Raw genomic sequence first — 12,827 nt, 5'->3', positions numbered from 1 at the left:
GCTTTGATTAATCTCTTGTTGCTTCAAGTTTCTTTCAAAAACTCGAAATTTCAAGTTTTTGGCAGAAACTTGAAGCAAGAAAGAAATGCTCGAAATTTCAAGTTTTTAAGAGAAACTTGAAGCAACAAGAGATTAATCAAAGCAACGAAAAAATAGTTGAAGGGACGAGAAAAACAGGGTGTAAATATTCGAAGTTTCAAGGTTTGGACAGAAACTTGAAGCTACGAGAAAATAGTTGAAGCTACGAGAAAATAATGGAAAATGTGAGAACTTTCGCAGAAAAAAATATTGTATTCTACAAAAGTGGCAGCATTAGCTTTCGTACGTTCTGGCAGTTGTAAAGTGATTGAAGCGCTCAGGAAATCACTGCCAGAGATCACTAGAAATGACGCACAGTCACTGTCGCTTGAGATCCTATGTTCATGAAAATGATTGCAAAAGGATTCACCCGTCGACCTCCCTTTGATTGGTTAGTTTTGAAGACAATACACAAATAATCTTAATCCCTACATATGAACAATGCCTGGCAGAGCAGGAAACAATTTAAATGGTAAAGTACTGTGTCCAGTGAAATTTAATCGCAAGTTTCTTATTAACTCTTGTTCACCCAAGGTCACTTAGACGATACGATGTAGATTTTGACTTCGCAAACTTCTTACATAATCTAAAGCTTTATACAAGACAGGTGTCCGTGTAAGACAGGTGTCGGATAAGCCAGGTGTCCGGATAAGCCAGGTTCGATGGGACTTAATATCAAATACCGATATTCCAGTCTTCGCACAACAGGATGGAATTACACCAAAGTCTGGCAACATACATTAATTCCCTGCAAAACCAAGCGTCATTGACAACAGCCAGTGTGATGTGTTTGAAATAACAATGGCTCCCTGCTACCAGGTTAATGGGGACTGTTTGTTAATCGATTCTAAACCGGACGGTACCGGTGATCACGTTTATTGTTACCCTGTTGGTAAATATAATAAATAGAACAATATCTGTAGGATTAATAAAGCACTTGAACAGACACTGAAATACATAAAGCAAATAAACAGATACTGACACTAAACATACTAAAACGTTAATCGTGAATCAGTCAGTAAAAGAACGAGGAGTGAAACAAACGAGGGAGAATGGAAGACTGGAGATTATCCCTGAACAAACAAACAACAATGAAATGCGACGTAATCAACAATTGATTAAAATTCTAAAATTAACCTTGTCCACATATTCATACAAATCAATACAAGGGTATCACAATGGGAATACAAATTCAGAGGCAGTATAATGCAAGAGCAGTAATCACAGCAATAAGGACAATAGTGATATTCACCTCTCTATAACAGTAATCGAACTCCTGAATTAGGCCAAGGCAGGCATAGGCGTATCCAGAGGGTGGTGGGTGGGTTTTGCAGGGGTGCGCACCCACCCCAACCCCTTTTATCCTGAAAGTTTATCAAATGACCATTGAAACTCTCGTAAAAACAGGTGAAAATGAACTGCGTGTTTACCAGCTCCCGAATCGCCTGAATTTTCATTCCAACGTGAAATAATAACAGTTTTCTCTCATTTTTGCCGATGTGGAAATTCTTGCCCTGATGTGAACAAACATAATACTTTGACCCTTGCACACCAGGCCAGCTTGAAATTTCTTTTTAAACGCTGATTTTAAAATTGTTGCAAAGAGACTTGATCTACATGATATATGAATCTAGAGAATAGTCCCAAGTGATCTAAATTTTGAAATGTCATAGAATACCTGATCTCTCCCAATTGCGTAGAACGATACTCATGATGTTGATCACTGGATTGTCTGGTCCAGACCCGACTATTTACAGACCGCGGCCATGTAGCTGGAATATTGCTGAGTGCGGAGTTAAACAATAAACAATCAAACCAATCTAATTTGTGGAGGTTGGGTTGAGAGACACTAAAAGTGCGGATGGCCTTATAAGGTCGAGTCGAATCAACAATTAATTCAAAGCGGGGGGATTCCGTGTATGAGACACCAACAACCCATGTTTGTTCCTTGACGAAAGGGGCGGTGGGGTAACCTATAGTGGTTAAAGCGTCCGCTCTCGTCACGCCGAAGGTCCAGGTTCGATTCCCCACATGGTTACAGTATGTGAAGCCCATTTCTGGTGTCCCCCGCCGTGATATTGCTGGAATTTGCTAAAAGCGGCGTAAACCTGAACTCACTCACTCCATACAGCATGTTATTCATCAACTGCCATTTCTGTTTGAGCGTGCACATTGAATGAATGAATGAGATATATATATAACAGATCAGTGTGCCTAAAACTTCTTTGTTTGTAAATAACGCAGTACTCCAATGTAACATGTGTTATATTTGGGATTACACTTTCTTAGTATAGTACTAAGTTCTAGTACTTTTTTTAGTTGAGCCCCGTCCGGGATTCGAACCCACACCCCCTGAGAGTGTGTAATCACGCAGTACTCCAGTTACATGGCGCCGGTCTTTAAATATTCGTGTCTCGATCAGACAATCCAATGATCGACAGCATGAACATTGATTTAGGCAGATGGGAACCGATGACATGTGCCAACCAAGTCAGCGAGCCTAACCACCCGATCCCTTTAGTCGCCTCTTACGAGAAACATGGGTTGCTGAAGGCCAATTCTAACCAGGATCTTCACGGTTCGTGCATAAAACTCGAACAAGGATAGAAAGATCGTGTGTAATAACTACCGGATATTTGCACATGCTATATTCTCAATGTAGATTCGCCTAAAAGCCAAATGACGTCACATTGCTTCACTAAACAGAACATACTACTAGTATATGACGTCATTCTTTGCATACACAATGCCATGTAGAAAGTCGGCAGATATAACACATATTATATTTGGGATTAAACTTCCTCTGTAAAGTACAGATTCTAGTACTTTTGTTAGGTTGAGCCCCATCCGGGATTCGAACCCACATCCTCAGATTCAGGAAATTCATCGCCAGCACACGAAGTCAGACCACTCAGTGACTGCGGCTTGTACTTTTATTTACAGAGAAAGTGTAATCCCAAATATAGCATGTGATACGTCATTCTCTGTCCATGTCGTCACAAAAGGCTTACATTACGTCATCTGAACAAAGTTTTCTTTCAAAGAAGTTTCTTTGTAGTGTTGACTTAATATTATTTCCCACCCCAAAAATACCAACGATTGATATAAGAATGAACTATTAAAAACTCGGAATTATGGATAATCTATCCCTTGTGAATAAATGATGTAAGTCACTCTCGAAAGCCAGGGATAATCCAGATAATCCGAAATTATTCGTCGCGCCTTGCTTATTCTCTTAATCTCCAACAGTGATATGATGAATTCATTCACCAGCAATCAGCTCACAAGGATCCGACTTTCAATGAAAATGATTTACTAAATCCACGTGTGTTTTTTTCTCTCACTTCGATTTTCGAAATACCACAATTAATTATATGTGATACACCCTCTCAGACAATCATGCGATATCATGAACTTTTGTATATGATCCTGAATAAATTATGCACACTTGCAACGCAGGTAGGTATTTATGTCTCGAGTAACGGCCTGAAATATTTATATAAGCAATTGTTATGTTATATTCCCTTAGATATACGTTAGAAACGGCGAAACACTTCGATTTAACACCATCGATCGTCCCCTCTTTGAGCGAGAGCTATTGTCTCGTGATTGTTTATTCCGTGACCATGACAACAACAGCGCTTATAGCTAGTTCTATATTCAATGGACTCGTGATCCGCATAATATAGCTAAACTTTGTCGTAATGGCCTATGTTGTGATTTCTCTAGTTTCCAATGATAGCTGATAATCTTTAATGGGTTTATACAGAGTAATGCGTTTTCATAATAATTCTCAGTCTTTAATATAATTCACGCTCCGACGCCAGTTTCCCATAGATACTATCAGTACATCGTTTAAACACTCTTACATACCTATTTGTAAAATGAGCAGTACAAACCTAAAATGTCTTTTTCACATTTTGTCATTTTTTCACATTTTTATTATGTAGATGAATAATTCAATGTGTTAAAACGATAACCGTTTAGCAAAGATGACTACGCAAAAATGGGAAAAGTGTTATCGCCTAACACCTAATTCGTCAGATAAAACACATACAGCGACCTACATAATTTATTACCTAGTAACTTAAAGACTCGAAAATATAAAATCCCATCTTCAACTTATATTTAAAAAAGGCGGATGCAGTACAAAAACACTTATCTACCCAGCTGAATTGGTAATGACATTATGAGATATAGACTATAGTTACTGGGTCGTGTCTCCCTACTCGACAATCATACGAATAGCGCAGTGGCGAGTTAGTCGGGCGAGGAGATATGGCTTGTGTCGCCACTGTTTGATATGGAATTTATCCCATATAATCTGGGATCAGGATTACGTATTAGAAGCTAAAGACACACGAGCATGCCGGAGGATTCGTAAGTACATTTACATTTACTCGCCGCCTGGAGTTGGTGCGGGGCGATTGTGACAGTCGTAGATAGAATCTTGTTTGCAAACCTCGAGTGCCCGGACTTTTCTACACGCTAGGAGAATTATTATTTGTGTTACTTAACGACTGCTGTCTCTTGTATGGTTACAATAATATATGTCTAATACATAATCACAATGGCAGAAAACTCGTAAGTTCAATTATCATTTTGTCTTTGTGTAAACAATTTTAGTTGACAAAAATATTGAAGTAATTGTGAGTTTTGACAAAAAGCCTTACTGTTATAGTCTACCACTAAAGGTACTACATTCTTATTTAATTTGCTCAACTGAAAGTGTATAGACAAATGTTATGTGTAAATTTGTCTTGTTTGTTTTGGTGTGGAAGATTATTATAATATTTCATATTGTTTTCTTCAGGGTGAAAGTGGCCGTGAGGGTCCGTCCCTTTAACCAAAGGTAAGTGAATATATTTGAATATTATTAATGAATTATATATGATTTGTATTAACATTCTGGATAGTGCCATTAGAGATTACTTACTGATTACTTGGAATTCTTACCTAACTGAATTTGAGGCCATTATTGGTAAAAATAAATAATGTGCAATGTTTTATAACAATTTTGTTGTAAAAACTTATGCAGAGTAATAATTTTTGTTAACTGTTGAAAGTGTTTCTGAAAACCTAAAGATCAGTCAAAATTCAAATGAGATAATTATTCAGTGAATTGTATTCTGACATCCAATTCTGTTTTTTAGCAAGAAATAGCTGACAATAACATTATTAAATTTAGAGACAGAGGGATTAAATGTGTGCCACCAAAATACAGACATATCTCCATCTTTGAAAGATACAAGATTTTTATGACATGTTGATTGTTTGTTAAACCTATAAACAAATAAGTCAGTACTATTTATATCATATTACACTGTTATACTGTAGCACCCAGACATAACAGTCAATTGTTGTAGACTCAATGTGTTCAGCAACACCTGCCCAACAGAGTTCGTAACAATGAGACGATAATTACACTCAGGCCACAGGTGGACAGAGTAATACTGAGGTGGGGAACAGAGGTGGGGCTGGTGGATAGAGGGGTGGGTCAGGGTGGTGAAATTTGAGTGGTCATGTGGGATTAAAATCACAGTATTACCGGAATCTGCTTGTCATGAATTGAATCCAGATTCTATTCATTGTGACTCCATAGTTATCTAATGCATGCACATACTTCGCCAACCCAAATTTCTGTTTGATTGTAATTCCATAAGATTGTGCATTCACATATTTCTCCAACCTAATCAAGCACTTGTTAAAAATATGTGCACAATATGCCCCTTGTGCTGTCAGACAATACACCATATTCATCATAATGAACACCCCGTTCAATATCTCCCCAGACCGATTTCTGGACCAGTCTGTAAGCAGTCATAATTGGCACCTAAAACTAAAAAATTATGAGACAGTCTGCTTTTTCTTATATATAATGTAGGAATGGTTCACTAAAAACAGCATTATATAAGGGGTATGTATTTGTCAAGCAACTGTTATTAAAAAGATTTAGTTTTAGTGCTGTTTGAACAGTTTGTACACAGCTTTTCATTCCCTGAAAAGACATTTAACTTGCTGTTAATGGCCTTCTTAAGTGTCTTGCTTTGTAAAGTTTCTAAGTGTCAGCACATTGATGGTGAATGCAGTATTAAAGAAATAAGTATTCCAAGCAAACCAAATGTCGTTGTTTGCATCTAAAGCCATTGACTTTTTTTAGCCCATAAAAGAATATTTTGTTATGTCAAGTAAGGTCAGCATGATATGTGATAGCTAATATATTTTATTGGAGACTTTTGCTTTTTCATGACAAATCACGCTCTCATAATCGCACAATTTTTTTTTTTAAAGCAAAATATTACTGCAAGAAAATAAAGTATTGTATTTGACTTTTTCTAATAGAAAAAATCAGAATCTGAATGATTCAGGTAACTGTTTGTACGATCTGGGTGAGAGTGCAGTTGTGCCTTATTTTTATTTCTTGAAATAAAAATACTATGCACAAGACTATGCACAAGAGCAAGATTTATTTCTTGAAATAAAAATACTGACGTGTGATAAATTAAAAATGTTGACTGCTGTCATCTGAAATGGTATCATGCTCTGTGTTATATATTATAGTGCAAAATTGTGATTGCCATAGTGTTTTAAAAGATTTTAATTTTTTGGCAGGAGTATTGAAATGTTTTATCTGATGGAAAAGTTAAATCTTAAAACAGGACTTGATCTCAAAGGATGATTACAAAGCAAAACTTTCCATCATTTTCACTTCTTAAATGCAAAATACTTTTTTTGCCATTGTACTCATCCAATGTACCAACTATGCACCCGTGAAGGTCCGACTTAGAATGTACCTTCAGCAACCCATGCTTGTTGTAAGAGGCGACTAACAGGTTCAGGTGGTCAGGCTCGCTGACTTGGTTGACACATGTCATCGGTTCCCAGTTGCGCGATGCTCATGATGTTGACCACTGGATTGTCTGGTCTAGACTCGATTATTTACAGACCACTGCCATATAGCTGGAAAATTGCTGAGTGCGGCGTAAAACTACACTCACTCACCAACTATGCACAAGAGCAAGATTAAACAATGGTATATCATGGTTTTGAAAAATCTTGATACTATTGTAAAAAACGTATAATTCCTGATCTACGAGCATGCTTCAATTTTGTGATTATTGATGAACAGGGAGAAGGACCGCCAGGCCAAACTGATCATCAAGATGCAGGACAAGATGACGATGATCATAAACCCTGATGGAAACAGTGAGTACTCTGGCCATTATCAAACTCAGTAGTTTCACAAAGTCACATGTCGGGTCAGGGTGGAAATAACTTTAAAATTGCTAGTGTACTCCGATACAGTGGCACATGTAAAATCACTTGCCCTGATAATTTTTCCACTATACCGGCCGTTTTCTTTTTGATTTTTTAAATAAACAGCATAATTAATATTGGAAAGTCAACTGGACTCCGGTACAGTGTGATATACAAATTTGCTTGCCCAACAGAAAAAAACACTGGACTCGGGCATCGGGCAATGGGTTATTTCCACCCCTGTGGGTGTGAGATCAGAAGAGATCACAAAGCCACTTGTCTGGCATGAGAATCGCATATTTTCATGAGAGATCACACTGTCACATGTTTGGTGTGAGAATCACATATTTTCATGAGAGATCACACTGTCACATGTTTGGTGTGAGAATCATTTTTTTTCATCAGAGATCACTGCCACCTTTTTGGAATGAGAATCAGATATTTTCATCAGAGATCACACTGTCACATGTTTGGTGTGAGAATCATGTATTTTCATCATAGATCACTGCCACCTTTTTGGAATGAGAATCACATATTTTCATCAGAGATCACACTGTCACATGTTTGGTGTGAGAATCATGTATTTTCATCAGAGCTCACTGCCACCTTTTTGGAATGAGAATCACATATTTTCATGAGAGATCACACTGTCACATGTTTGGTGTGAGAATCATGTATTTACATCAGAGATCAAACTGTCATGTGTTTGGCGTGAGACCGATGCATTTTAATCAGAGATTATATAGACACATGTACTACTAGAAGTCTTGCTTGTTTATCTTCTCGTGGGTTCATCACAAGAAAATACAGAAGAACCAGTCTGTTTGACTCGGTAACACTGGAAATGACCGAAGTGGTTTGGCTAATCTCTCAGCTGAATATAAGATGAGAATGTTGATTGGCCAATCAGTGAAAAGTTTTGGAACAATTCGTCTCCAATATATTCATTATCACTGATTCTTCATTACTGTTATGTTGTCGTCCAAGATATTTTTATGGATTAAACTTCTTTGTTAATTTCTCTCACGACGTTTCGAGACCATTCCAGGTCCCTTCATCAGGTGAACTGGCAGTTAGGACTATGACGTCGTCACTATGACGTCATAACTGAGTTATGACGTCACAATGCAAGTGACATCACAGTACACTAGGGAGAGTACTGTATAAGTGAGTTTGAAGAGTTAATTACATAATGATGAAAATTCATGCTAAATAATAGAGTTGAAAGTTGAATTGTCAATACACAACAACTGCTAATTACACAAAGGTTACTTGATAGCAGGCTTTCCAAAAAGAATAGTAGACTCGTTTTTTCTTTTATCTAAAGTTCATCAAAAGTTAATCAAGAGGTCCCACGCACTTGGCAGGTATACACCTTGATCACGATTAATTGCTGGTTTATGTCTCCTTATCTCGACAGCTTCCTGTAGTTTTCTCCGACGCCAGTCGTTGTTATTTCTCGAAATCACCCTAATATCATTCCACATGATAACATGACTTGGGTTATGAACACAAGTCATCAGTATGCAAACAAAATGATAAGTCAGCTATATCGGAGCACAAGGCAAATAACCCAAGTCATGTTATCATGTGGAATGATATTAGGGTGATTTCGAGAAATAACAACGACTGGCGTCGGAGAAAACTACAGGAAGCTGTCGAGATAAGGAGACATAAACCAGCAATTAATCGTGATCAAGGTGTATACCTGCCAAGTGCGTGGGACCTCTTGATTAACTTTTGATGAACTTTAGATAAAAGAAAAAACGAGTCTACTATTCTTTTTTGGAAAGCCTGCTATCAAGTAACCTTTGTGTAATTAGCAGTTGTTGTGTATTGACAATTCAACTTTCAACTCTATTATTTAGCATGAATTTTCATCATTATGTAATTAACTCTTCAAACTCACTTATACAGTACTCTCCCTAGTGTACTGTGATGTCACTTGCATTGTGACGTCATAACTCAGTTATGACGTCATAGTGACGACATCATAGTCCTAACTGCCAGTTCACCTGATGAAGGGACCTGGAATGGTCTCGAAACGTCGTGAGAGAAATTAACAAAGAAGTTTAATCCATAAAAATATCTTGGACATCAATGTACAACTTCTAAATGCCACTGAAAGACATGTTATGTTGTCATTAGTTTCTACAACTCTGTGTAAAGACAATTTACAACAAATTGTCCATCAAATGAATCCAAAATACATATGTAGAGTCCTTATGGTTCAAAGCATTTCCATTGATTCAACCTGTCTAACCATCTTATCCATGTAGTCGCTTTGTGTATGGAGCATAGATTGCTGGAGAATAGTTCTAACTTGGAATCCCAACGGGAATTGTCTTGTACAATGAATATAGATTGCTAGGGACCTGTTCTAACTTAGAATGCCAAAAGGGGAATTGTCTGGTACAAGGAGCATAGATTGTTGGGGAATAGTTCAAACTTGGTATCCCCGAAAGGGAATTATTTTATACAATGAGCATAGATTGCTGGGAACCCGCTCCGACTTGGAATCCCAACAGGGGATTTTTCTGGTACAATGAGCATAGATTGCTGGGAACCCGCTCTGATTTGGAATCCCAACAGGGGATTGTCTGGTACAATGAGCATAGATTGCTGGGAACCCGCTCTGACTTGGAATCCCAACAGGGGATTGTCTGGTACAATGAGCATAGATTGCTTGGAACCCGCTCTGACTTGGAATCCCAACAGGGGATTTTTCTGGTACAATGAGCATAGATTGCTTGGAACCCGCTCCGACTTGGATCCCAACAGGGGATTTTTCTGGTACAATGAGCATAGATTGCTTGGAACCCGCTCTGACTTGGGATCCCAGCAGGGGAATTGTCTGGTACATTGAGCATAGATTGCTGGGAACCCGCTCTGACTTGGAATCCCAACAGGGGATTTTTCTGGTACAATGAGCATAGATTGCTTGGAACCCGGCTCTGACTTGGGATCCCAGCAGGGGAATTGTCGGATTTTTCTGGTACAATGAGCATAGATTGCTTGGAACCCGCTCTGACTTGGGATCCCAGCAGGGGAATTATCTGGTACATTGAGCATAGATTGCTGGGAACCCGTTCCGACTTGGAATCCCAACAGGGGATTTTTCTGGTACATTGAGCATAGATTGCTGGCAACCCGTTCCGACTTGGAATCCCAACAGGGGATTTTTCTGGTACAATGAGCATAGATTGCTGGGAACCCGCTCCGACTTGGAATCCCAACAGGGGAATTGTCTGGTACAATGAGCAATAGGATGCAGGGCACCTGTTCTAACTGTACATCTGGACAGTGGAATCCTGCACAGCAAGCATGTGTTGCTTGAGACCCACACTTACCCAGAAACCTAAACTTTCATTATAAGTGTCAGTGGAATTTCTGTACACGTGATTATTTCAGTCAAGCATATGATACACTTAATACCTTGCAAGTGTGTTCTTGTTGTACAGCTTATACCAAGTCCAAGTAACTGCTAACCCTTGATCTAATCTACCCATCAAGGTTACAAACATGACTCCATTCAAATGGACACATTGTTGCCTGTTTGTGTCAGTTTGTTTCTGTCAATGGAACAGGCCTGTGTTCGTGTCGGCCCATTCCCTGGCTTGTCGTACAGGTGGCTGCACTGTATGTTGGCACAACCATGGGACACAGTGGCGAGAAACATCATGTGTACCGTAGAGGGTAATGTCCGAGTAACTGTCCATTCCTTAAAAATAATGGAGCCGAGGGGGCGAGGAGCCGAGGCACATTATTGTTAAGGAATGGAGAGTTACGAGGATATTACCCTACGTAAATTACATTCAAAGTATTGGGAATATTTCTGTTATCAAAATTAAATGTCAAAATGACAAAATGAAAGCTTTAATTTGAAACTGGTACACATCGCTCCGTTCCTGAAAAGTAATGGAGCGAGCAGACAATGGAATGACGTCACAAATACAATTTAATAAAGGTGATGGAAAAACAGTATGTAATTAGTAAAATAAAAAAAATTAAAAATAAAATAAAATAAAATAAAATACTCATGACAACCAACAACTAATATTTCCTGGGCCTACGCAAAGCACTCCATGAATTGTGTTAAAGGGATTCCACCCACTCTTGTGTAGTGAATACATGAGACACAAAGTAAATACAACCTATTAACCGTGTTTAACCCTTTTAACTACATAGGTCTTCTACAGGTGTACATAAATTCCTTTTTCCAAAGTTACCAGATTAAGTCTTTTATATTGTGTTAGGGAGCCATGATATTTGAGTGGGCACTACTAACAGTCTGGTTTAGTTCCTGATCTGGGTATCAGTGTGATTCTTTAGGTGCTATTGGTGATCTGTGATTTTTTGTTGAACTTTCCTTAAAGTGGTGTTATCTTGGCCCAATCACTCACTTAGTTATTAGTTTAATTTCATCATCAACAGTTCAGCTGTTATGCTGATGATACATTTAGGGATGCCACGATGCATCGATACTTTTTCTAAGACATACAATTATCGATACATTCAAAACTGTATTGATATTTAGTTTTTTGAAAGTATCAGTTTAAATATGTTTATGTATCGTTTACATTTTTCAATTGTATCATGTTTTTTGATGTTATGAGAGTTATAAATGATTATTTTTTATGCACAAAGATGGGAAATTAGAACTTTAGAATTATAACTCAAAGACAACATAATATGAAATATTAATATGAAATATTAATGTTCAAAATGTAAAAATAGGTTACGCGTGATACATAATACATGGGTATCGTGATACATATCGGATCATGACATGGGTAATCGTGGATATATCGGATCATGACATGGGTATACATATTGGATCATTGATACATATGGATCATGACATGGGTATCGTGATACATCGGATCATGATATGGATCATGACATGGGTATCGTGATACATATTGGATCATGACATGGGTAATCGTGATACATATTGGATCATGACATGGGTAATCGTGATACATATTGGATCATGACATGGGTAATCGTGATACATATTGGATCATGACATGGGTAATCGTGATACATATTGGATCATGACATGGGTAATCGTGATACATATTGGATCATGACATGGGTAATCGTGATACATATTGGATCATGACATGGGTATCGTGATATGTATCGATTCATGAAACTTAATCGATTCATGTATTTTGATATTGTGATGATACGTATCGATTCATGAAACTTATGTATCGTGACACCCGTAGATACATTATTGTTGTTGCTGTATGATTGCTGTAGTGAAGTAATGATACAGCAATACAGTATTGTAGTGCACTACAAGGCTGACGATACAATACGTCGGCTTACAACAACTGTATCACATTACATCCAATACATTACAAGTTAAATTGATGTAAAATGTGAAAAATGACAGACACCGTTCAAGAATCAGTTTATGCAGATTGTCTAGTTGTTCCTGGCTGGCTGACATGTTTCCCATAAGAATGGCATAAGAAATTCGG

At 37.9% G+C, this 12,827-nt stretch overlaps 1 protein-coding gene across 2 annotated transcripts in view; it reads left to right on the top strand.

Annotated features, from left to right (window-relative positions):
• Positions 1–4,314: 4,314 nt before the first annotated feature.
• LOC124287898 (kinesin-like protein KIF28P) overlaps positions 4,315–12,827 on the top strand; it is a 75,006-nt gene continuing 66,493 nt past the window's right edge. For both annotated transcript variants that reach the window (XM_046724382.1, XM_046724381.1), the window contains exons 1-3: positions 4,315–4,458; positions 4,892–4,930; positions 7,208–7,284. In XM_046724382.1, coding sequence (XP_046580338.1) covers positions 4,445–4,458; positions 4,892–4,930; positions 7,208–7,284 — 130 coding nt within the window. In that variant the 5' untranslated portion in view covers positions 4,315–4,444. The remainder of the gene's footprint in view (positions 4,459–4,891; positions 4,931–7,207; positions 7,285–12,827) is intronic.

Source organism: Haliotis rubra, unplaced genomic scaffold (assembly GCF_003918875.1).
Source record: "Haliotis rubra isolate DU_JTF1 unplaced genomic scaffold, ASM391887v1 Scf408, whole genome shotgun sequence".
NCBI classification, from domain to species: domain Eukaryota; kingdom Metazoa; phylum Mollusca; class Gastropoda; order Lepetellida; family Haliotidae; genus Haliotis; species Haliotis rubra.
Note: the sequence above shows the minus strand (reverse complement) of the source record. Positions and strands in the feature narration are given on the sequence as shown.